The sequence below is a fragment of the Crocuta crocuta genome, unplaced genomic scaffold, assembly GCF_008692635.1.
Source record: "Crocuta crocuta isolate KB4526 unplaced genomic scaffold, BGI_CrCroc_1.0 scaffold586, whole genome shotgun sequence".
Classification (NCBI taxonomy): domain Eukaryota; kingdom Metazoa; phylum Chordata; class Mammalia; order Carnivora; family Hyaenidae; genus Crocuta; species Crocuta crocuta.
The window spans coordinates 339,524-366,308 of NW_027532407.1; the positions used below are offsets into that span (position 1 = coordinate 339,524).

General features: G+C 43.9%; 1 protein-coding gene across 1 annotated transcript in view; it reads right to left on the minus strand.

Annotated features, from left to right (window-relative positions):
- Positions 1–1,648: 1,648 nt before the first annotated feature.
- Positions 1,649–26,785, minus strand: part of ENOX1 (ecto-NOX disulfide-thiol exchanger 1) — a 418,486-nt gene continuing 393,349 nt past the window's right edge. The window contains 3 exon segments of the mRNA XM_077778774.1: positions 1,649–2,561; positions 13,024–13,109; positions 23,851–23,953. Of these exon segments, the coding sequence (XP_077634900.1) occupies positions 2,430–2,561; positions 13,024–13,109; positions 23,851–23,953 (321 nt within the window). The 3' untranslated portion in view covers positions 1,649–2,429.

Genomic DNA, 26,785 nt, shown 5'->3' on the forward strand with positions numbered 1-26,785 from the left:
TGTGCACGCACATTTGAAAACCTCTCCCATGCTTTCCATTAGCCATAGTCTAGATTGTGGTTCCTTGGGTCCCTACTAGACTTGTCTTTAACAAGCCACTTTATGGAAATCTTTTTCTTCTAATTATTCTTAAGGCGAACCTCGTAGGCTTTCTGTTTTATGATGACATTATTTGTAAATGAGGTCATCTCCTTTTCTTCTGAGTGTCTCCTGACCTAGAGATAAAGATGTCAGGATGATGGTGGTGGTGGGAATCAATAGATGGCATTGGAAAGGCTTCTAGTGTTTCAGTATTGGAGAGGCCTCTGGTTTTTCCACATTTAATATGATCTTGACATTTAGTTTGGATCCCATTGCACCCTTCTTATATCTTTCCTGTCACCTGGCTCACATTATATAGAAACTTCTGGGAAACTTTTTCCTATTGAGCTCTGAGCTCATTAAGGACAGGGTCTTTTCTTATTTATCTCCATATTCACAGGATTAGCGCTGAGCCTGAACATAACATGCAGATCAATAAAAAGATCCTGAAGACAGTAATTTTTTAAAAATTTTTTAACGTTTATTTATTTTTGAGACAGAAAGAGACAGAGCACAAGCTGGGGAGGGGCAGAGAGAGAGGGAGATACAGAATCTGAAACAGGCTCCAGGCTCTGAGCTGTCAGCACAGAGCCCGATGCAGGCTTGAACTCACGGACCACGAGATCATGACCTGAGCTGAAGTTGGCCGCCCAAACCAACTGAGCCACCCAGGCGCCCAAGACAGTAATTTCTTAATAGGATACCATGAACATCTTTTCAGAATTTCAAAGAAAATTCACTATTCAGCTGTCTGTGTAAAAGTTTCATTTAAAATTAGCATGGTAAAAAATAAAATTAGTATCAGGGCATCTGGGTGGCTCTATTGGTTAAGCGTCTGACTCTTGATTTCGGCTCAGGTCATGATCTCAGGGTTGTGAGATCAAGCCCCAAGTCGGACGGACCCTGTGCTGACAGCACGGAGCCTGCTTGGGATTTTCTCTCTCCCTCTCTGCCTTTCCCCGGCTCTCTAATTCTCCACACACTCTTTCTCAAAATAAATGAACATTAAAAAAATAGAATATCTTGAATACTTGTCTTTTTATGATTCTTAATGTAAGAGAGCAGAAAGGAAATACAATTTCAAGCTGTATTCTGCTTGCAATTAAAAGATCTAGTGGAAGCCCAAATTCTGACTGAACTGTTGGCCAAGTATGCATTCTTTGACTCCTTTTCTAACTTGTACATTTTCCAGCAAACATACAAATAAATAAATCCAGGAATTAATATTAACTAATTGGTTCTTTTGTACTTGCCTTTGCAGACAAAGGTAATATTTATGTTGATTATACTTGGATTAAGGTGTTGGTATTTTAGAAACAACATATACTCTAATGCTGTATAATCTCCTTTTCACACTACTTCTCACTTTAGTTTTTGTAGATTTCTATTTGACATAATGTTTTGTCTTCACGTCATTTATGTAGAAAATCATTTAAAAACGGTTGGATATGAGATGGGACTGGATAGTGTGAAATACTTCTTAAGGTGAATTAAAATGTATCAAAGAATAATTTGCAAAACCAATATGGCAGAAGTCATATTTATTGAAAAAAATTAATATCTTTGCTATAAAATTTGTAACAGGAATATTTACTGAATGTTTATTTTGATGCATAAACCTGAATATTACATACCAAGTACAAGACAGTAGCACTAGCTTTTCCTTTATTTACATTTTATGAAAATTGTTATGCAGTCCATGTTAAAAGAACTTATGATGGAGAATCATTACATTAGAAAAATAATATTCTTGATAAAGCATTCTCAAGGAGTCCAATCACATTTGCTGCCTCTTCAATAAGGCAAAAGTCCCTGGAATAGCATATAACTTAATTTACAAAATACAATAAATGTTCAGACACATATTCAAGTTTTCTTTTGGTATGATTTTTCCTCACTGCAAAATTACTTTTTTATTTTTATTTTTATTTTTTTTTACTAAAACAGAAAGACTTTCAGGAAAATGCCATTGAATGATTTCCGCTATACATGACATATACAGCTCTGTAGCCTAGCAACAACCACTGCTACACCATCGTTAACTTTAAATATTCTGCTTGGTGAGCTATTCTCAAATGTAGCATATTTTAAGATTTTGCCATCGCGATGACTGTGGAATTGTTGGTTTTCAGAGGAAACAGATCTGTCACCGTATGAAGCTTGGTTTGAGGGAACTGGTACACAATTACATTTCCACTCACAAGAGGACGCCACGGATGAACCTGAAGTCCAGCTCTGAGGCTCCACGGGGGCCCCCACGCCAGGCGACCCCAAGCTCTGGTGCTCACAGCGCACAGCCCTGGCCGAATTCGTGGGGTTCCACTTCCAGAGACTGGTCTGCTTTTCAGTTAGGTAGTTTTAATTCCTTCAAAGGCACACAGCTTCCACCTTTTTTCCAACGTGGCTCCCACGCCTGTGAATTCCTGTTTGAACATGCGCGGCAGCCTCATCAGAAGCATTTCGATTTCGTTTGCAGATATCTGTTTAGGAAGGAAGAAGAGTCACTTGTGGAAACAAGACACCTCTGAAAGGAGGCCGGGGGGTGGGTGAGGATGCGCTTGCCCAGTGAGCCAAACAACGTGAAGTTCTCTGCTTGGCTGACAAGGAAGCTCGTGGGAGAGGAAGACCAGTAAAGGGCTGAGGGTGGCTATCCCGGTCTCCCCCCTGAGCCCGGTCACCCCCTGAGGTGGGCGTGTGCAGGAGACAGATGGGTGCAAATTCCAGGCTGCCAATTCATGTGCACGGCTAGCTTACTGGTAGTGCCATGCCCGAACAGCACTCTTCCCCTTGATATAAAAGGAGGTGAGAATGGGATTTATGAGGGCTGAGGGCAAGTTCATCACCACTCCTGATGCCCTCATCCTCTTCTACAAAGGATAGCGCTTTTATACAACTCAGTGAGCGCCAAAGGGCATAGGGGTAGATTTCTGGCCACCCTAACTTCTCTTCTTTCTCTTTCTTTAATTTCCACAGGGACCAGAAGACCATAAAGGTTTAGGAACAAAAGTGAAAATCCAGAACCTTTTACAACAGTAAAAGTCTCAACATCCATTCTTAAAATCCAGGTAGTTTTTAATTTTTAAGTTTATTTATTTATTTTGAAAGAGCACAAGCAGGGGAAGGGCAGAGAGAGAGGGAGAGAAAGAGTATGCCAAGCAGGCTCCACACTGTCAGTGCAGAGCCTGAGTGGGGGCTTGATCCCACAAACTGTGAGATCATGACCTGAGCTGAAATCAAGAGTCGGAAGCTTAACTGACTGAGCCACCCAGCTGCCCCAATCCAGGTAATTTTTTAATGCATTTTTAAAATTCTACCAATTTTTCTTTATTATATACATTTTTATACCAATGATTCACTTTATTGAAATAAAGGACAATCCACACACAATCCATCTGCTCTAACACAGCAGTTGTTCTTGTTTCTGTGTCTTTGCTTCCTAATCCATGGTTTGCATGGGGATCTCATCTACCAAGGTGGCCAAGACCCTGGAACCGAGGGGGGGACGGGGAGGCTAACATTTCTATTTGAATCCTGTATCTACTATTGTTAGGAGCTAAATGACTCCAACCAAGATAATTAGTCTCTCTAAGCCTCAGCAAATGGGAATAACAACATGTAATAGGATGTATGAAGACTGTTGGCTTCGCATAGATTTGGCACACAGAAATGTTTAATGAATCAGGCCTATTATTATTTTTCACGGTACAATCACTGAATAGATATTTTCGAGTCTACACTTTCGATTTAACATTTAAATGTTAAATAAACTTAACATTTATTTTAAAGAGAGAACCAGACAGACCATAAAGTCAAATCAACTGTTCATTTCATGTTCACATGGAAAAGATTTCACACGATACAGTTGATATTCTTAGGCCTATAACAAGAACCTTTTGAGGCAGCCCTGAAAGTTGAAAGAAATTGCATTCTAAAATTTTTGCGTGAATTATTTTGAAAGCGGAATGCGTTTTCCCATAAAGCCATGTTAAAGGGATAATTAGATTCCCAGGTCAACCCACAAAAGCCTGTTACACAGATGATTACAACGTTCCTGTGATTTGGAAACATTTTGTTTCTTGAGCACTGTGCCCAGCACCTTCCCAGTGCCTCGTTTCCTCGTCTCATTGTCATAACTTCTTAGGAGAGGTGTAGGGCAGGCATGTTAGGATCTATCTCCGTTTTGGAGCTGAGAAAACAGAGTGAACTACAGAGGGTTAAGTGCTTTATCAAAGACAGAACTGGAAAAGAACCCACGGCTTGTGCCCGGGAACTAGGTGCTGGGATGCTTTGCAAGGTCTGTGTGATTTCAGCAGCTGTGGGTGAAGAACCAAGGATGGAGTAATTTCTTTTGAAATATCAGTCACCTGGGGTTCTGGTTTAAAAAAAAAAAACTACCAGGTTCTCTTATCTCTTTTCTGGAGACTCTGATTCAGCCTATCTGGGGTGTAGCTCATATACTCTATTTTTTACATTCACCCCTGGTAATTCTTTCTTTTTTTATTATTTTTTTTAATGTTTATTATTATTGAGACAGAGAGAAACACAGCATGAGTGGGGGAGGGGCAGAGAGAGAGGGAGACACAGAATCCGAAGCAGGCTCCAGGCTCTGAGTTGTCACACAGAGCCTGACGTGGGGCTCGAACCCATGAACTGTGAGATCATAACCTGAGCCAAAGTTGGATGCTCAATGAATTGAGCTACCCAGGGGCCCCACCCCTGGTAATTCTTAAGATCGGGCATGTTTGGGTAAGGATGGGGATTTAAAATCAGACCTGGCTTGGATTTCAATCTGGGCTAGGCCAAGGTATGTAACCATGGGCAGGTCATTCAAAAGCTGTTCCACTTCTTTATGTGTATAATAGCTCCCTCGGCCTAATTGTGAGGATTATACAGAAAATGTAACACAGTGCCTGGCACGAGATGCTTTTTCTCTCTCTGTGTATTAGGCAATGCTGATAGAATACGACTCTCTGTTCTCAAACGCTTTGTGATAGACGGCTCAAGCTCTGTGTTCATAAGCCAAAGGGAACAAGTACAGAGAAGTATGTGGTCAAACCAAGTTTTTACTTGGGCCAGAAAGGAGTTTCCTGAAGCCAAGTTATCCTCTTAACAACCTCCTTTCTTTCCTCTGGAGGAGGACAGCACGGGTCATCTAGGGTAGGCTCGAGTCTCCAGTCCCTTCCAGTGATACTGCTGACGAGCTGTCCTTCCCCAGGTCAGGCAGAGCCACAGAGAAGCTGACAGACCCGGGTAACAGCCAGCCTATCGGGGGGTTTGTTTCCAGGATAACCATCATCTCCCTTGGAAAATTAGGGAAGGAACTTAGTGTTATTCATTAGGAAGGAGAGAAAAAGCTGAATTCTTGAGGGTGAAATAACAAGTCTGATCTAAAGAGAACACCTATGTAGGAGCCCAGCTGGGGTCAGGTCAGACAGTGCCACCCAGTACCCTGTGGCCGACTGAAAAGTGCGACAACTCGTAATTCCTGTCAACCTTTTGGTTGACAGACTTCTGAACACTTTTGTTAATTCTCACCACATCCTCACAAGATAGGGAATAATTTACAAGTGACGAAACTGAGGTCTAGACGATTAGGTGCCGTACGCAGGATAACCCAGGCACTAAGCGTGCAGCTGGGCTGCAGATCCAGACTCTGCACCAGATCCACAACAAGGCCTGGCCTTGTTCTTAAACACTAATGCCAACTGCCACAGGGGGTGGGGGACTGTGAGTGGGAACTGGAAGCAATCCTCTTGGGTCACTGTCTCCCTATCTGGGGAAAGGTCTGTGTACTGGAGGGCAGGTCTGTGGGGAAGACATCCATACCAGTACCACGGAACTGAGAATTCCCAACTTGACCAGCTCAGACACATTCCATTGCTAAAGCCTGGGGGCCTCCACATCAACTATTCACCAGAACAGCGAGCAAATCATGGGGAATCTTGTTTTCCATGAGGTCTTTTGACCTGAGGCTAGACTTTAACCACTGAGATAGCAGGAGAAGCATGCAGGAGGAGAGGGGGAGCCACCCTTCCTGAGTCCTCACCGCGGCCCAGAGTGTGTGTTTGACGTGCATGATCTCATCAGAAAGCTCATGCAGCAAGCAAGCAAACTCCTCACTTGCTGGAAGACAGAAATGTTGAGACACAACATTTGGAATCCAGTCATGGAATGACTGTTAACCAGCTTCATCATCTTGTCTAAATCACTTAATCTCTTTGGGTGTTTTCTCGTTCGTGAGACAAGGGAATTGGAAAGAAACTCACTGAATGCTCTGAGGACTTGAATTTGAGGGCTGGCCCCGCCATATGTTAGTACTGGTCTTTGGGCAAGCTATTTAAATTTCATCTGACCTCTAGGTTGTAGCAAAGATCTCAAACCGAGAGAATGTGATAGATCTCCTGTGTACTTTAAAGCATAAAACACATGGCAACCAGTACTTGGTAGCTCTAGCTAAACATCAGATACTGTTCTGACTTCTTTTCTTTTCTTTTTTTTTTTTTTTAAATGTTTGATTATTTTCTGAGAAAGAGATGGAGAGTGCAAGCAGGGGAGTGGAGGGGGGGTGGGGGTGGGGATCCAATCCAAAGTGGGTTCCATACTGATAGCAGTGAGCTGGATGTGAAGCTTGAACTGAGCCAGAGTCGGACACTCAGCCAACTGAGCCACCAAGGTGCCCCTGTTCTGAGCTCTTTTCACATATTAAGTCATTTAATTACAATGGTAATCCATAAAAACCCATTTTAGTGAGGGTAAAACCGAGGCACAGAGCTGTTAAGTATGTTGCCCACGGCCACACAAATAAGTTAGTGACACTGGGATTTGAAATTCTTACGATGACTCGGTTTGGATGACCAATTTCCTCAGATTTTGACAGAGCTGGAAATTAATGTAATGGAAAGAGTGTCCTCAAAAGTAGTTAATGCTAAGTTACTGTTGGTAGTGGAAGGGAACCACCCGATTCTGCCGCAAAGATGTAAGTCACGTGGACAGGGCAGTGTCATGACAGAACCCACCGTCTCAAATGAACTCCTGTCTAAAATACCCTGAATTCAGTAAGGCTCTCAGATAAATTCTAGAGCATTTCTTTAAAGATGTTTTATATCTCATGCCAGTAGAAAGATCAAAGAGAAACTGCTTTCAAGTTAGTCTGGTGGCTTTTAAACCTTCCTCCACCCTGACAAAATAACTTTTATGATATATTACACTTTGGGATTTTCGAGACAAAGAGAAAATTTATCCTCTTCTTTTTACCCCATGGCCAAAGAATTTTTACATTACAGGTATTTTCATTTACTTTAATTCTGTTTTCTCCTCCTCCTAAATAACCTGGCAGCTCTCATAATTTTGCCTTTGTAATATCTTATACTGTTCTACTGATAATTTCTTGGTGTTGGGAATGGAGTCCTGGAGTCATCACATTGAACAAAGCACAGAGACCTCACCGGCCAAGCTCAAAGTGAAATGTACCTGCTCCCTTGTCAGTTCTGGAGGATTCCCTTCCCCAAATCCACCGTGAGGTCAGGGCTTCCCCCTCAGTGCCTGTCTGTCACAGAGGGAGCCCACCGGGGGCCCGGAAGGGTGTGCTTGCCCCGCCGGTGAGTGGAGGGGCTGGAACTTGGTGCAGGGCTTGTGATGCCCAGTCTGGCCCCGCTTTCATAGCACCGCGGTCTTCTCGTGGGTGCTGGGAGCAGAATCAAATACGGGTGGTTACCAGACTTCTGTGAGGCACTGCCATAGAGGGTAGGGACATGCTGTGTCCGTGAAATCCCGTTTACCCTCGCACCACGTGTTTGGTCCCCTAGGAAATGGGGAGGGTCGTCCTAGTACGTGATGCTTTTATTACCCTTGTACTCAGCTTGCTTTTGTTCCAAGAAGTTGGTGGTCTGTGTATATTCAACCTTTGGTCGTGTCCCCTCCACCTCTGTTTTGTTTAAAGTTTTCCATGTCTGACATCTACTCTTTTAGAAAGGATTGATCTGTTCTAATTAAAAGAAAAAAAAAAAGAACAGAAAAGATGCGAAGGAATGAAGACTCCGTGTAACCAAGGGGCTCGTGTGGTGGTAACACTGCAGAGGTAATTTGTAAGATCTGCTTGATTTATTTTCTGATTTGCTGACTGCAGCCCAAGCCCACTGCCTCTTTGCCAGGCCTCTAAGCATGTATATAAATTGACACAAGCGGACATAAATCAGTTTTATTATGGGGATGGTTGGCTCCATATCCCATATCAGTCAGGCAAGAGAAGCCGAGTGATGAGGAGTTCTTGTCTGAGGCACTGAAAAGACACTGGCATAGGCTTTGTCAAGGCTGGAGAGTCAGAGAAGCCAATTGCAAAACCAGATTTCCTTCCATAGGAGAAACTGTTGCTTTTAGCGCATATTTAAATCTTGTTCATTCTTCATATCCCTGGGGGGGGCAACGCATGGCATCACACAGACATGTGCAATAAACTTCTGCAGGGAGAAATACAGAATGTGGATGGGGAAAGAAGGGAAGGGAAGGGAGGAAGAAGGCAAGACACAAGCAGGAAGTGAGAGAGCAATAAACAAAGAAGATAAGCTTAATTGAGGAGTTAGGAAGAGAGAAGGGAGGAACTGGAAGGAAGAGGAACAGGGAGGGAGAGGAAGAGGAAGGAGGAAGAAGGAAGAAGATAAATAGAAAAGGAAGGATCTGGATGGAAAATGAGAGAAGGCAGGAAGGAGAGAAGGAAGGGAGGGCAGAGAGGAGAGAAGTGTGGCAGCGTTAGCCACAGGACCCCAGAGGGAAGCGTGACACTCGGGGACGCCTCCTGCGGCTCGCACAGACCGTGTCCCTCTCCAACCTCTGTCTCACTAAACATCTGCCTGCCTGTTGGTTCATGTCTGATTCCCCAGTTATTTCACAAATATTTTACCGTTCCCTCCGCTAGACTACAAAACTTTCTGAGAGCAACGTTCTTTCTTAGATTTTCTTTTGTGCCCTCGCTGTGCCCTGTTCCTCCCTAGGAGGTCCCTAGGACAGTGTCAGCTTCACGAAAAGCAGTGAATTATCCCAGCCTTCACTGGGTCCCTGGTAACCTTGTCAGTTTCTCTGGAAATGTGTGAACAACTTCCTTTTTATTCCTTATGTAGCCAAATGGAAGTGTTGTTAGTCTAGTGCTTCTCTTAACATATGCTTTCCAGAGGTGTTGTGAGATATAAAACACACGTTCATTGTAGCCTAAGCAATAAGAAATTCATTCATTCATTAACATACTATGACAGGTGGCTTTTTAGGAGAACACTAGAATATACATAATACTGAAGAGTTTTGGGCAGGGGGAGGGGAACCTTGCAAACACCACCGGGAACATTTCATCTACCATTATTGCCTAGCTATAGTCTGGGAAAGAATGCTCTCCAAGGAAGGCCCATTTGAATCTCCTCGGGTCAGAACGGATGCGTTAGTGCCTCTCTGGTGGGCAATGTACACCTGCCGATGAACTCCCAGCCTGTCCGTGAACAGTGGTGTCGTGTCAAAATGGCAGGTCTTTGTAAATCCTCCCGCATCAGCAGTCATGTTATGTTGAGTCTGGTTTTCGGAATCAAGTCTTCTGTTTGGTGGGACTTGGGAGGAGGCTGTACGTGTGTAGAGGGGACAGCCAGACACACTTGCAAGAGCTCAGTCTAACTCCTAAAGAACACACCAATAGGAGGAAGAGCAGAAGGACCCCTCCTCTTGACTGTAAGACAGGAAATATCCATCTGCTAATGCTCCACTCAACGTGACTTCTTGCTGCTCAGGATCAGCGAGCGAGTGGGCTTGAAGGGCTCTGGGCTGATGTCGGGGCTTCTATGTACCGATCAGAAACCATCACAGGATAGAGCTGCCTGTTTGGGGCTTACCTGCCTGCACCCAGGGCACAACTTTCGACTCGGCAAAGTTTCAGGAAGCCATCTCCCCCCACCCCCCTACCCTTCTGCTTTCCTCTGAGTGAACCTTTGTGACCTGCCACATCATCCTACAAGAGGGTGGAGTGAATGAGAGTGGGTGGCTTAGAGTGGGTGGCTGAGAAGGGAAAAATATGCAAATGTCACTATCAAGAGCAGGAATAATATTTAACTGGAAAATGGCCTATTACTGGGCCACACGGTTTTAGGAGCCATGTGCAATTCACATGCCCAGCCTAATTTAAATTAATTCCTGGCTCTTCTTCCATTTCTAATCATTCTTATACTCTTGTGTGGCCTTTGGGGAAATCCTAATAAAATCAGCTCCATTACAGGCTGCCTGCCTTCCCTGCTCTCGTCTGCACTGGGGGAGGCAGAATCTAAATATTATTTGACAGTTGTTGTAACGGTGATGTTGTCTGATGTCAAAGTGTGTTGTTCTAAGCGGAACTTTTAAAACCCCATCCCACCAGAGTCAGCACCCCCTCCCCCCCCAAGTGGAGTGGAGGCCAGGCTGAATCCACAGTCTTAGTGCAACAGTAACCAAAACTTGGTGGGGGATGGGTGACACCCAAGTCATTCTGATTAACCAGAGGCAGGCGCACCAGGCCACCGCACCAGCGAGCCTCTGCGTCACGGGGCTGAGGGTGGCTCCAGGATTCTGAGCCTTCTGGCTGCTGATGCAAGGACAAGGCCCTGGTGGGTACTTAAAGGGCAAACCTCTCATTATTTTGCTTTCTGCTTAAAGCCCTGAGGATATGGAATTCCAGTGTACGGCAGTAATTTGGTCTCCGGATTAAAAAGTCTAAATATCCTTTCAGCCTCACTGGGATAGAGAGACTATTTGGTCTAATTGCTGGCACCTAGGAGTTTTAGTCAGAGCACTTCTTCTATGTAATTTTTACTTTGGGCATGAGGAAACAATTTGACAGCTCTACCGAGCAATTCATTCAGGAGATGGAGGGCTGTCTGGGGGAGACCCTGTGTATTTGCTCTGTGAAGGAAATACTTTCTTCTTTATCTTCTAAAATGAAAGTACCAGTCTGGAATGAAATGGAATCCCCTTTAACAGAATCCCTTCCAGAAAGGACCATCATCTAATGGCCAGAGACCAGGTGTGTGAATTCTCTCCTCAGAGACGGCTAAGGGAGACCACACAAATCTTGCCTGAACACATGGATGATGGGCACTCTGTCCTGAGGGGCACACTTCATTATTTATCACTCCCACCGCGGACTTTTATCCTCACCCACTCCCTCTACCACACGCATCCTCAGACTCAAACAACAACTGCTTCCCAACAAAGGCTTCCCACTTGGGGTTTCCAGAAGGGGAAGGAAAGAAATGTCAGCAATACAAGGGAAGAATACTAGCAATGAGAGGAATAATTTCTCGAGGGCTTATTCTATGTCACGCCACACTGGTGAAAGCACTATTTCATTTCATCTTTCAGGCAAAGGTAGGGTTGTTGTTAAGAATGATGTTGGTGAAGGAAAAAACTAGGCCCTTCAAGAAAGCTTTATTTCAACAAAGTAATATAGCTCATCCTTCTCATTTTATCTGAATTAACATAAGCATTTTCTATCCCTCCCATCCCTGTAAGGGGAGGCCACAAAGAAGACAGTTACACAAGTGTGAACTTCAAGAATCTTATCATCTCCTCATTCCCTTTCACTCCATTTTGATCTACCCTCTTCCCAGCTGTGAGAGAATAAATGGACATGAATCTCGGTGACTGAAAAATACTTTTGGTTCCAGATGATTCTCTCAGAAGGGATGTATAAGATCCATTAGAAAGACCAAGCAGTCGTGGGATCATGAATTGGTAAGATGATGTGACTCAAATTGAGAACACAGTGTAGTAACGTATTTGTTAAAAAAAATTTTTTTAATGTTATATTTATTTCTGAGAGAGAGACAGCATGAGCAGGGGAGGGTCAGAGAGAGAGAGAGAGACCCAGAATCTGAAACAGGCTCCAGGCTCTGAGCTGGCTGTCAGCACAGAGCCCGACGCGGGGCTCGAACCCACGAACCGTGAGATCATGACCTGAGCTGTAGTCGTACACTTAACTGACTGAGCCACCCAGGCGCCCCACAGTGTAGTAATTTAATTGATACCTGCTTTGAAGGTTTAGAGTGATCTGTATGTGTGTAGCCTGGGCCACAGAACCGCGGGCCTGGTCCTACAAATCCCATAGACTTGCCGCACTCCATGGAAGAGTGTATTTCCATTTTCCCTCCCAGCAGGGTATTTAACAAGCTGCTCAGTGGCAGCCTTCAATTCTCTGCTTCTGTGTCGGTCACCTTCCAGGGCTTCCCCCGGCAGTGCTGGTTAATGACACTAGTCCAACAGGGGCTCCTCTCATTGTTCCCTAGAAATTGCTACATCAATTGATACATACATTGAGCTCTTTTTGTCCTTTCGCTTGTAGAACGCAAACATTGCAGTGGCCAGGAGCACAGCTAATGCGGAGGGGAGGAACACCGAGCCTCGGACAAATGCGGAGTGAGTCCTGACTCTGGGTGAGGCCCTTGTGGGCTGGAGCCAAGAATAACTGCAATCACCTTTTCCACTGAGAATAATGCCGAAAAACAACCATTAATACAGTTTTCTTGAGAGTCCTATCAGATCTTCATGTTGTTTGAGGTGATTTTCTCTCTATTGTGTGGAGTCCTTACCACAGACTCCTGCGAGAATATGGCCTAAGGATAATGCCGCATTAGCCACCTGGACCTGATGTCTCCCTGTTTGGGGAACCTGTAGTTTTAAGTCCCTCATATGCCACATCCTCATTTGGCACCTGCTGAAAGTCACTGTCATTTTAGATACCTGCTTTTCTTTCTATAAAGACAAAAGCAAGTGGAAAAAAAAGAGAACAATCAGCCAAAACCAGAGGTCCTTGTGGAGAGGTCCTGCTAAATCTCCAAACGCTATCGTATCCCTGATGCAGTTCACACGGGGCCCACCTTCGGCCAGGAGTCAACGTGCTAAATCTCAACAACACAAGTCCACTGGAGGAAAAGAATTTACCTTGGAGTCCAGCTGCTGCATGTATGACCAGAGATACTCTATATTGGCTCCAAAAGGATGGACGTGAAGAAACGTTGATATGATGCCTGAATTAAAGAGACAAACATTGGGCGTTACTGAAAGGCAAGTCAGAGTCGGAGTCAAATAATGTCCTATAACCCAGCGATGGTTTTGTCAGACTGAGTTATGGTGTTACCATTAAAAAAAATTTTTTTTAAGTGTTTATTCATTTAAGAGAGAGAGAAAGAGCGCGAGCAGGGAGAGAGGCAGAGAGAGAGGGAGATACAGAATCCGAAGCAGGTTCCAGGCTCTGAGCTGTCAGCACAGAGCCTGACGCAGGGCTCAAACCCATGAACCACAAGATCATGACCTAAGCTGAAGCTGGACACTTAACCAACCGAGCCATCCAGGCACCCCATGATCTCACCATTTTTAGCAGCACTCAACAAGCATTCAATAACAGCCCGTTCAAAAGACACTCATAGTAACATGGCAAACAGAACACTCTATCTGCTGGAATAACAGTAGTTAGGAAAGCTAGACTCTGAGATAATATATAGATGAATAAAGGTATTTCTAAACAAAGACTCCTGGAAGCATTTCAACTACCAATTTTATGCTTGATTTACCAATATAAAATTGTAGTTATTGGGAGGATAAAATTCTCTCTTTTCTTTCCCTCAGTGGACTTTGTAGTATGAAAACGGCTCATACAGCTGTTGTCAGAGATCACATGGCCTCCGATTTCCCCGATAATTACAGCTGCTAGTGATGAAAAGTATTTAATCCACATTTCCCCTAACGGCCACTGAAGGAAGCACAAATCCCTTCTGAAGCCTTCATTTCTGCCTCGTGGTAGCTGTTGTTTATAGAGCGCCAGCTTACACTCTCCTCCTCGCTGCTGTAATTTACAAGATCATTTTAAAAGGTCCAGAAATGAATGGTTTGACTGGAGTCTGATTATAAATCAGAAGCCTTTCCCATTGTGAAAATCAACTGTCAACACTGTACTGACAAATGAAAAGCTGGCTGTTGGTGTCAGGACTGAAGTAAGAGCATTACCTTTCTATATCCTCGCTGCTCCTATATCCAAAATCAAAATAGTGAAGATGAGGACGTCGACTCCGTAGACTGTATGCTATTTGTTATGAAATAGTGTTCAGACTGACATTTCATGAGTTCTCTTTTAAGCCCTCACATTGTTTATTGGGAAAGTTTGATGCTCAAGAGCCAAGGGTCAAAAAAAAAAAGACCTGCACTTGTTTGACATGCAGGTGGGGTGAGCCCTGGATGAGCACATCGTTCTTGGACTAGGTCACCCTGGGAATCGCAGAGTGGCCCTGGACTGATCTGGGATAGGGTGTCATGGTCTCCTGATCTCCCGTGTGGGGCTTGGGGTTCTCTGGGAGGAGTGCCAGTGTTTAAGGAAAAGTTCCCGGTTTGGCCTTAGTCTGAGGACAGAGAACGGAAGTGTCTAGACCATTGCTCTCAGAGACCTGATCTCAGAACACTGCTTGTATGAGGTGTTTCCTGGTTTGCAGTGAAATGAGGAAGACGGAAATAATTCATTGCATTTCTCCATAATGCTAAAACCTCAGTTTCCAAAGACCCGTTTTTCTTATGATAAAAAGAACTACCATTAAGAAAAAAATGTTTGTTTTGAGAGAGAGAGAACAGGCGTGAGCAGCAGACAGGGGACACAGAGAGGGAGAGAGAGAATCCCTAGCAGGCTCCGCACTGTCAGTGCAGAGCCTGACGTGGGGCTCAATTTCATGAACTGTGAGATCAGGACCTGAGCCAAAATCAAGGGTTGGACACCTTCCCTACCTACCGAGGCTCCCAGGCTCCCCAAGCACTACCATTTTATTCTGAGATTATATTCCTCCTTTTTTGGTTAAAATGTCCTTTTATGAAATAATGGCAGTGGTAAAAGTTAACACTGATAGTTTTAATATCTTTAAGTGGCAAATAGCCATTTTCGTACACTTAAGTGGAGTTGTTTTATCCCCCTCCCTCACTTTAATTTCTATTTTAAATTTATAGATCTGGCAACTACTTCCCTGTATCTTTGAAATTCTCAAATCTGGTGAAGTAGCACTGTAAGTAATTCTGTTACTAGTGACTTAAAGTACAGAAGCTCATAAAGGACTTCAAAAAATAAGTTTTTTTTAATAACACTTTAATTTGCATTTGTTAAGTGGGAGAGGGGGGCAGAATTCTTTTTTTTAATGTTTATTTTTGAGACAGAGAGAGACAGAATATGAGCGGGGGGAAGGGCAGAGAGAGAGGGAGACACAGATTCTGAAGCAGGCTCTAGGCTCTGAGCGTCAGCACAGAGCCTGATGTGGGGCTTGAACTCATGAACCACAAGATCATGACCTGAGCTGAAGTCGGATGCTTAACTGACTGAGCCACCCAGGCACCGTGAGGGGGGCAGAATTCTTAAGGGGAAACTCCTGTTTCAGGATGGTGAATGGGGTTCTCCCTGCTTTCCCAGGCTGAGGACAGGTGGCACTGTGTCTACTACTTTTCACAGGGAGCCTCTGATAAATGGCAGGCAGTGACCTCTGGCTTTGTGAGGAGGCAAGGGTGTTCCTTTCTTCTCCTGGCACACAGGTTCTCCCAGGCAGGGGAGGGGGCACTCAAGAGAGTGGCTCACAGAGCCTACAGGGGTGCTGCAAGATGGGGGCGGCATTCCCTTCCTTGGCTGGATGTCTGCTTAGGCAGCAGACCGACTGATCAGCCTTTGGAGTGACAAGCATTGGGTGTTTTTCCACTGGGGTAAGGGAGCATCTTAGAAGGTGGGGAGGCTTAAGCAGTTGTATGCGTAAACCACCCCAAAGGCCCCAGCAAATAGAAAAAAACATTTTTCATATTAATATCTCTACTGGACAGAGACTTATCGCCACTTCCTAGATAACCCACAGCCTTTCCTGTGAGCATCCACGGAGTGTTATGTGAAGTTAAATGTCTTCAGCAGAATACACAGAACGAGTCAGAAGCGGATCGGTGCGGGGGGATGGGGGAGAGGTTGGTAACTTTGGCTTCGGAGACGAAGTATGGAAAGAGGAAATTTAGGGATACCAGCAATGGGAGGACCTGGAGCCGCTGCTTTAGTTGCCTCTGTGATGTTGGCGTTTCTCTGTGTACACACTCCCTCACTGGTTACCGTCCGTCCCCCGGGCCCAGTCTTGGGTTCCCCAGGGAACTCTGCCCTCGGGCAGTCTCTGTGTATTCTGGTTCAGTACTGGTAATAGAGTATACATGTACAGTAAGTGTATACTGAACGAATTTTTCCTCTAGAACTAAAACGAGCCAGTATACTTGTTTAAAATTTCTACTGTTCTATTAGAGGTAAATGGGGATAAATAAGAATGTTAAAAATGGCTCTAGTACTAACTGATGATGTAGTAGTCTTTCAAAAATCAGGTAACTTTGAGGCATTATTCACTCCTGATTCCTGCCCTGTTATGGATTCAAAGGACAGAGCAACCTGAATGTTTTGGTCATGGAAATTTTTATTTAAATTCTTTTGCTTGGGGCACCTGGGTGGCTCAGTGAATTAATAAGCATTCTACTTCGGCTCAGGTCATGATCTCATGGTTCACGAGTTCAAGCCCCGTGTCGGGCTCTGTGCTGACAGCTGAGAGCCTGGAGCCTGCTTTGGATTCTGTGTCTCCCTCTCTCTCTGCCCCTCCCCTGCTTTTGCTCTGTTTCTCTTTCTCTCAAAAATAAACATAAAGTTAAAAAAAATTATTTTGCTCATAAAGTTAAGGGGAACATGCTTGTATGATTTCTATATATCTTTCTAAAATCAGATTAGAAATCCTGACCCAGTCATGAATAGCTTTCCTTAGGAGGATATTCAAAACCATCACTGTGGTAGCTGATATTGATAAGCCATTAGCTTTTCTTTATAAAAGTAGAGTAGGTGCCACTGGATTCATTTGGGGCCAAAGGAGGTAGTTAAATAAAAGCTTCCCAATCTTTTCCCATGGATGGCAACTCAGCTCTTCAGCATAGCTAGAGATACAGCAGAAATGGGAAACATTAGTCATATCCTCCTCCCTACGCCCACCCTGCTGCTGCCCATCAAGGTATCGTCACAGAAGCGTTAGTCATGCCGTCTGAGAAAATGTAGTTTCTAGGCCCTGGTTTGGGATTGGATTCATTGGGCGGGGTGAGGTGGGGCTTCCTGAATAATCAACTAAAGCCTCTTTGTGGTTCCTTTAAAAGAACGGAATATTTCCTGAGAATGGAAAAAAAGGCTAGATATAACTCATAATCTAATGGAAAATGCTACAAACCCAGAAAATGGAGACTGTTTTATGGTCCTCTGGGAGGGATCTAAAGGCTTGGTAAAAAGAAACCCTCACAACGGAGGGTGGAGACCTTAGCCATTACTGAACTGGTGGATCTCCAAAGGGTTAGACAGACTCAACTGTTGGTCTTGGCTGTTTCCATGGAGACGTAGAAGTCTCCATATTTCGAGATGAGTTTCCCAACCAGGAAAGTACAACTGTAAGTAGCTAATTTAAGAAAATAAAAAAGGAGTGGAGGAGGCTGTCAGCACTCTTGAACTTTTCGCACATCCCAGGGCCTTACAAATGGCTCCAGAAGGACACACAAACCAGCCCTATAGAACCTGTGGCAAGCCCCTCATTGGGAAGGCCCAGTTAAACAGGTACGTAAAAGCGTTTTGAGGTTTCTCCATCAGAATCATCGAGTTTATTCTCAGTTTTAGATCTCACTAAGACTAAGGAAGCGGCACTTAAATTAGCCAAATAGTACTCGATTTTTACTGCTTCATGCACTCATTCTTCAACATTTCCTTAGCAGCATTTAGGTGCCAGGGACAGGCACTGCACAAGACAGACAGGGTGAACCCTGCTCTTGGGGAATTTATATTCTAGGTAAATAACACAGGATAAACACAAAGATTAAACATAAAAAAAATTTTCAGATAGTGGTAAACATAGTGAAGAAGCCACAACAGGTTCAAGCATGGTGGAGTGTTACTTTATCCCGGGAAGTCAAGTGAAGGTAAAGTTTCTTGTGTCAGATGAAAAGGAGCCAGCCACAGACAGCCTGGGGAAATATTTTTCCAGGTACAGCCAACAGAATGTGCAAAAGACCTGAGGTGGAAATGAGCTGGCAGGAATAAACTTGGCTTGAGAGTCGTATAGCAAGCATTTAGAGGGAGGTGGAGAGCCAGATCATGGAGGACCTTGAATGAGAGTGACGGGTTTGGATTAAATTCTAAATATAGCAGGAAACCGACAGTAGAGTTCTAAGTCGGGGCGTGATATGATCTGAATTACATTTTTAAAACTTCATTCAAGCTGCTGTTTGGTGAACAGATGGAAAGGAAACTGAGAGACCATTTAGAAGTGTGCACAAGACCCGAAGTGGTAAGCAATGATTTGGACCAAAGAGCAGTGGACATGGGCTGTATGTGAGTGCATAGGCTTGGGAAGAGGAGCCCTCGGTATTTGGCTTGACCTGGGTGGTACCATTTCCTCAGATAGGGGTACTAGGGGAGGAACACTTGAGGGCACAGAAAAGGATGGAATCAAGTGTTCTGTTGTGGCCTTATTAGATTTGGGATGCCCATTAGCACATCTAAATGGAGATCCCAAATGGCATTTGGAGATGGTATAAATTTGTGAGTCAGTGGCAACAAAATGGGATTTGAAGCCAAAGCACTCATTGACTGAACCCTGAAGAAGCCCCAGATTTAGAGGTTAAGCTGAGGAAAACTCATCAAAGGAATCTGGGAGGGCACGATCCTGGACACCGGACAGGGAAGACGCCCTGCGGAGTCTGGGCTCCCACCAAGCCACGGGCCTGTGGCTACGCTGAGCAGCTGCAGAGTGATAAAGCATCTATGGGTTGGGAAGCGTCCACTGTGAGAAGGTATGTGTTTTAAAGGTATGAGGTAGTAGAGTTCCTGTTAATATGTTGATGTTATCAGCCTTTGCTTACAAATACAATCACTGCCGAAGGGGCAGTGCCCCTTTCCTAATAGTCCTCATAGATTACAGACTATTGAGTTGAAAAAGACCATCTAATCAGACCCTAATCAGGGATCAGAGAGAAGTGATCCCACACTGTGATTTGGTCTGAAGCTTTTCGGCGCCTTGGGATTCGAACACGCTTTAATTTTCTAAAGAGCAGTTTGTGCTGCTTTTGTGGTGAGTTCCGGACCTGATCTTGTAGGGTTCGTTGCTGTAATTGAAAGAAAAAAAAGTTTAAATGTCTGTCTGTGGGTCTTATTTTAACTAAACTCCTGAGACCATATCATTTGCTCCTTGTGTCTGAAATGGTCTTGACGACTCCCTCTTTTATCCAGAGAGACGCTATGCATCGCTTCAGGACTCGTGCGGCTGCTCTTTCTTCCGACAAGGCATCTGTAGGGTAAGTAGCCCTTTCTCTGTGTTTCTGATTTTAGTACAAACCATATTTCATTGTCATTCACTGCTTTCTTCCCCCCTAGTCTAGCAACTGAGGGAAGAGATCATCTTATCGCCACCATCAGCGAAACACGGGTTTGGGCGTCTGCAGGCAGGTAGTTCTCAAAACATGTCCCCCAGGTGGCTGTTTCAGTAGCACCTGGGATTCTAGTTAGTTTTCTCATAAACAGAATCCCTGTGTGTGGGGCCAGAGACTGTGCCTTTTAAACAGGCTGCCCAGATGATTCTTTTCCACGAGGAAGGCTGGTAATTTTTATAGTAGGCTCTTGACAAATGTTTGTTGATTTATTGATATGGACATTTGTGTCTCGGAAACAAGATTTAGGTCAATGACTCATTCTTTATGGTCACTAGCTTTCAGAGAAGCACACACTTCCCAGATTACTTTTCTCAGGTGCGGCCTAAATATAGCCTCAGTTCTACTCACTGACAACACCAAAACGTCACCATTTAACCTTTTTTAAGTGTATTTCTCTACAGCCCATTCATCTGCTGCCTAATACTCATGTATCTGGGGGAGCGTTCCACTTCCAATGTAGACGGGTTGTACACAGATATGCAAAATGGTGACAGTGATAGAAATGTGGCTGTGGGGGTGGGGTGACGGAGAGCAGCGTCCTGGCCATCTGTACTGTGAACGTCCTGATTTGTAGCGGTGTCAGGATGATCTGTAAAGACGTGTGCCTTACCATTAAGAATTTGAGGGCTGTTCTCAGGAGTTGGGGGAAGTTTTGCAGAACAGATACTTTATAAACAGAGTTGTTGAGAAGGTTCTGACTCTACCTGGATGTGATTTACAGTGATGACTAGCATTGGCAGGGTGTCAGGGCTGTTAGGACTGGAAATCTACTGTATTAGAATTAATTGAAAAGGAAGAGAAGATGGAGTGACACAGACCCAGAGTCACACTGTTAGCATCTCCTCAAATGCTATTTGCCTTCTATACATTTTTTTTGACCCATTCTTCATAACAGTAGCCAGTGGTTTCCAGAGCTTTGGTCCTAAAACAAAATTATTGTCTCATTCTATTCCATGCAAGTTGAGTGCACGCCAAACTCAGCGTGGAGGCCATATGTGAAGTGAACTAGGAGGTCTGGCGTAGACACTAGACTGCATCGGGCTGACCTAACGGGCAGTTGCCATAGAGATGTAAGCTGTAAATGAGTACCCTGCATTGCCTGCCCCTCATAAAAATCTATTCTTTTAGGTCCGATGATACGTTAGCCTGTATTTATAAGCATTGATTATAAGATAATCCAGAACTCACAATAATCAAGTGCTTTCCAAAGCCCCATCTGTTTTAGCTGAGTGGGAACAGCACTCGATCCCCATTGCTTGTCAAGCAGAAAGTTGAGCAGAATGATTGAACTCTCAAGGGACAGGCACAACTCCAAGTAATATTATCAGTGAAATCCCACTGACCTTCTGTTATGTGTCGCTAAATTCTATGTCTTAAAGATTCCAATTGTGTGAAAAGGACAAGAGAATATGTGGAAAGAACCCAAACTTTTGTCCAGAAAGATGAGTGTCACAGAGAATCACAGACAGCTTGGACTGCCTGTTGTGTAGGAAGTTCTAGCCTCAGTTTTATGTTCTCTCTGTATGAAACCTATTTGAATCGTGTGTTTCCCACTCCCCCCTTTTCTTCCAGGAAATCAAGATTTGTGCCACTGTGCATTTTTATATAACATTTGTATATCCCCAGAGGGTGTTATCTAAATATATTTGCATATAGCATATACTACAGGTACCCAGATGTGATGAGGATTTTGCTAATAAGTATTTCCAATTCAAGGGAGTTTTTTTTTTTTTTTCTGCGCCTCTGGGCCTCCTAGGCTAGATTAGAACAGACCCACTATAACCTCTATATGGGTTTAGTTATTTCAAGGGAAGATTCCAGCAATACTGCAAACAGTATTCCTAACCTTTTCACGTATATCAGAAGTCCAGAGGACTCCGAGCATCATTCTACCTACAAATATTCTTCAGAAAAGAGTAGGTCCAGCACCAGAAACTCCTTTCTCTGTCTGGCTTTGTCCAAAGCAGCTCTGGACCCATGTTCTGTCCCCTTCTCAGCCCTTCTCTATATTGCAGACGTTGAAGGAGCAGTATTTGTGATTCCAACATTCAGGTTTGTACAAAGTACGAATGGCCAAATTCACTTAGCAGGAGACAGCCATATCCTTTAGCAGGATCCATTCTGCCAGTCTTGGAAACTCCTTTCTACCTTGGCATTCTTCTGGGTGATTACTATCTCTCTGACTACAAAAGTAAGTATCTAGGTATTCTGGGGGAGGGTTTGGGCAGGGAAATCACAGCTGTGTTGAAACTTTCATTAAGTAAAATAAAATATCGAGGTAGAGGGGTAATGGAGAAATGAAGGGGGAAGAAAAAACCACCTCCTAACCTTATTTTAATCAAAAACTTGGCTCTGCCCTTCCTTCTAACTAAACACTCTCATACATTGATTTAAATGAGCGTCAATTGCTAATATAGGTAAACTAGTTCCAAAGACCAAAAGTGAGTGGAAAAATCCTAGAAAATTTAGTGTTGGTTCTGCCTACTGGTAATTGAAGATTCTGACTTACTAATTTTTATAAATGGTTTTAATTATTTATTTTGAGAGAGTGAGCAGGGGAAGGAGAGAGAATCCCAAGCAGGCTTCACCCCATCAGCACAGAGCCCGATGTGGGCATTGAACCTATGAACCAGGAGATCATGATGACCTGAACTGAGACCCAGAGTCAGACACTTTGACTAAGTGTCAATTTTTTTTCCTAATACTGAAGACATGGGCAGAGTTAAGATGTTATAAATGAAACCTCTCATCTACTCCTATTAAATTATGGTGTGTGAAGTTTTTAAATTTTGAGGTAGATGGTTGAAAAAACTGTGTGTGTGTAGTAATGATTTAGGAGACATTATAAATGAACTGTGTTTTCCAAGTAGAATATATGAGGAGAAGCAATCTTTAGTGAGAGGCGGGAAATTAAAACAAAACATAGACCACTTGAAGTTTTAAAACATGGGAATGAGTCTCTATTATTCAGACTTAAAGAAGGAACATTTACTACTGATCACCATGTGCTTTGTTCATACCCCGAACTCAGGGGAGATCACGACTTTGTCACACTGAGCAAAAGAGAAACCATTGTCAGAGTTTGACACATTTTCCAAGAGAAGAAAAATCCAGTTGCCAACTACATATGGGTTCATTTTGGGTTCCTGGGACTGATAACACATCAGCATGTCTTATGAAACTCGTGCGTGGCATGTTATTGCAGCTGTATATCATCAGGAGAAAAAAATAATTGGTTTTCCTTAGAGTGTCTCTAAGTTGATGTCATATTCAATAAACCTGTAGTTGGAAAATCTATATATGATGGATGAAGTTTGGACTGTCTTGAATTTAATTCCTCCCGTGCCAGCTTCTCCAGGCCCTGGTGTACCTGTCATTTTGAGGTGAGTGCATGTGTTATTTAGAAAATGTATCCAGGTGCTCCTTTTGCCAGAATATGAACTATGGAAGAACAATTTGTCTCACATGTGCAACAGCCTCATTCTTCACTCTTAACTGTGCCAAGGAGGAGCCAGTTTAGACTTGGAACCCCACACCAGGGTCAGTGCCAAGGCGCAGCTTGAATCAATGGTGGGCCTTACAGAGTGAGGAGGACTCTGGAGACAGGCCCTAAAGAGACCAGCTTCTAAAGTAGGGTCCCAGGCACATCACCAACATATCCTCATCAAGAACTCTTTCTTGTAAGAATAAGTACTACTTTTGGATCTGCTCATGAGGACTCAAAAGGGAGCATTCAGGGCTTTGTCTCTGGTCCAGACCAGGGCGGGAAAAGTATCCCTATTTTCCCCTTCCTAAGTGGCCAGCTTTGGTTAAATAGATCTAAACTCAGGCAGGGACCCCTGGATTTGCACAGCAGTGGGAGTCTGGATGTCCCCATACCGTCAGGATTATAGACCTGACCTCAGGATGCAGCCTCTTGAGCCTCGGGGTCTGGCTTGAATGGGAACTTTTGGACTGGACACAGCCTGGCCTCCTGTTGGAAGTGATGTGTCTAAATTTCGGAATTCAGATTTGTAAAATGTGGGATGCATGACAATCTGTCTTCTCATACTCAGTTTTACGTTGTACAGCCCATGAACCCACATGGGTACAGAAGAGCAGCCTGCCGACCTTGGTTTGTACATCCCTAATTTGAAATGTAAGTATAACGTAATCTTGGCAAAGTTAATCTTACCTCTGGCCAGAAGGCAGAGCTGTTTGCATTGTTAACGACTTGGAGGTGAATTACTTTAATACCGGTTAAGACAGCAGACAAGGAGAGCATAATGTCCTTACCGATTAGCAAAGCTTCTTTCTCTGATTTTAAGCCTTGGCTTCTTTTTTCAATATTGTTCTCCCGGTCTTGGTTGACCAGTGCGACTGTCAGCACGTTGATTTCCTATGAAGTTAAAAAACAAAAACCATAGAGGTATTCATGCAGGTTTTGTAAATTTCAGTAGCCGCCAGGGTCTTCTCAACTCTATGAAAAAGGTCATCACTTCCATTTATAACTGAACATCAACTTTTATAAGTAATTGATCTCTGTGCTCAATAATAAAAGAGTAATACTAAAACTTCGGCTCTTAGCTGCTGCTCCCAGCAAACCCAGTAACTATGCAAATGTGGCAGATTTGGCATAAATTATCATAGGTTTCTGTCCGTGTTTTGATTAATCTCTGTGAGCAAAAACTATTTTATTGTAGCCACTTAAACGTGTTTTTATTTCAAGTATAAAAAAACTTCCCGCAGAGCATGCACACACTGATTTACAATACTGTGCTAGTGACTTGTATGTGCATGTGGAGAAAATAGGGCCTATTGGGAAGGTGAGATAGGATTGTTATTAGAAGTGTTTAAGTTGAATAAGTAGATGTCCTTATACACAACTGCGAAAGGTAGATAAAGCAGAGGTTGAAAAATTCTTTTCTTCGGAAACTAAAAACGAAGAATTATACAACAAACCAGTAACATGGGGAACACTGAAGTTGAACTATTTTTAGTTCTTTCTATGGTCTTTTCTATTAAGAAACAGAGAAGAAACATTTAACTCCTCTTCTCCCAGAGCTGATATTAGGATTGAAAATGGAGAATGATTTAATAGAAAATCAAATGCAATGATCAGAGACCTATTTATATGGGATAGAATCATTAGGGTGGTTGAGTCTTGGAGGGAAATTTCTCACTGAAAGCTGGGTCTCAGAGGAGGAGGAGCAGATTGAGCAGTTAAGGATACTGTCTCCATTAAATGATGAGAAATCTGCCAGAAGGACAGAGGTTAGTAGGGAGGGACAAAGGAGAACCTAGAAGATCTGGGCCAAAGGTTTGGCAGGCGGTACCAGGACAGGAACTGGTTATAGGGACAGATACTGATCTAGTTAATACAAATTGCCACAAATGGCCAGATAAAAGAATATGGAAATAGCTGGGAGCATGTCAAGAGCATGAACTCTGTCTGAAGGCATTCAAATGAAAGAAAGAAAGAAAAAACAAACCTCAGTGTATGTCAATCACAAAAGATCTGTGAGCTGAATTTAACCTCTGAGCTACTACTTTGTAAATCAGGGCCTTCTTTTCCTGGCAGTTTCTAAGAAATCGCAACTGGTGATTGCTATCTGGTGAACATTTTGGAGGCTCCTCTGAAGGTCCTACTTACCTGCTGAAGATGGAGTAAGAGGTGAAGATGAGTAGGGTAAGGAGCTGAGGGAATTATATGAGGTTGGGATAGATCAGAACGAAGATGCGGGTTGGCTAGAGGGTATGTGAGGCCTGAGGCTGCCCGTGAGAACAGGGGTCAGACTGGGTTTAAAGCAAGGCTGGAGCCAGCTCCACATAAAAGGCCACTCAAGATGAAGATGTCCTCATACTTCCAAAAGGGGATCTTGGGAATCAGCCCCAGAAGAAACGTAATCCAGAATTTTAAAACAGAATAAACCTAATGGTTGATGAAGAGGAGTTCCAGGAAAGATGTAGGAATTCCCTCTGTTATGAAACAACATGGATGGGCTTTAAGGGCAAGAAGAGGTTCAGGAGGCTATTACAGAGGATGATGATTGTATCGTTTAAGAAAAGTACAAATAACAGACCTCAGGGATTAGTGGAAACCGTATTTCCAAGAAAGGGTGATCTGTTCACAGCCTGAATGATAATTGGAGCCAAATGAAATTACTGGGAAGAGTTAAGCAGACAACAGGCCCACATTAATTGGCAAAACCGAGTGGTGTCCTGGAGCCGTCACACAGTTGAGGATGCAGGTTTGGTAAAGGAAGCACACCATAGGGGCAGGCAGCACCTCAGGAGCCAGCAAGGGCAGAGCACACGGAGACCATTGTCCCATACTCAAAGCTGGAGGGGGATGTCGAGCAGGTCCCAACAAATGCTACAAGGAGCCTACCACTGACTGTTACTTTGATGCTGACTTAGGGTTGGGCAAATGAAGAGGGAAAGATGAGTCCTAGGAAATTTCTTTCAGACTGAATATTGCAGCCCATGCTCTGCTAACCACAAACAGGGTTCTCCTCCATGGTCACTGTCAGTGACGCTGGAGTGGACACACCTCTCTGTAAGGCTTCAACAGCAATGCAGTAGGCCTGACTCCAACAGAGACCTGAGGCTTGGCACTACTTCAGCCTTTGGGTGCCACTGTGGGTTCTGCCCACGGTAGACAGGTTGCTGCTTTTTTGACTCCTCCAGCAGGGAGAGCTATTCTGGGAAGAGCACAGAACCGAATGAAACTGATCAGGCAGGCTCCAAGAAGTGTCTGGATGTTGTAATACGTTGGGGTCGAGAACCCGCTAAAGGAGAACTATCATTTCCGTTATAGAGCAAAGGGTGTCCAAGGATACTGAGAGACTTGGGACCACAACATCACTGGTGAAGTGACCAACCTGTGACCACTCAAAAGCTGTACTATTGACTAAGTGCCCTGGAGCCCAAGCTGGCCTCAGGCATGGTGCAGAAGCTCAGACTCGCTCTGGTCCGAGATGGAAACTCGGGAAGACCCTGAACTCATCCCCTCCATTGAACACACCAAGTTACACCTAGTTATAGAATTAAGAGCTGACTGAACAGCTTCTGCACAACAAAAGACAGAACGGCAAGAGAGATGGTAAGGAAGGGAACCCCATCCCTGAAGTTGAGAACAGCAGTGGGGAGGTTAAGTACTGAGGGCTCTGGAACTCCTCTGTCCTTAGACACAGAAAAAAAAAAAAAAGCCATGGTTTAAAAGAGCGAC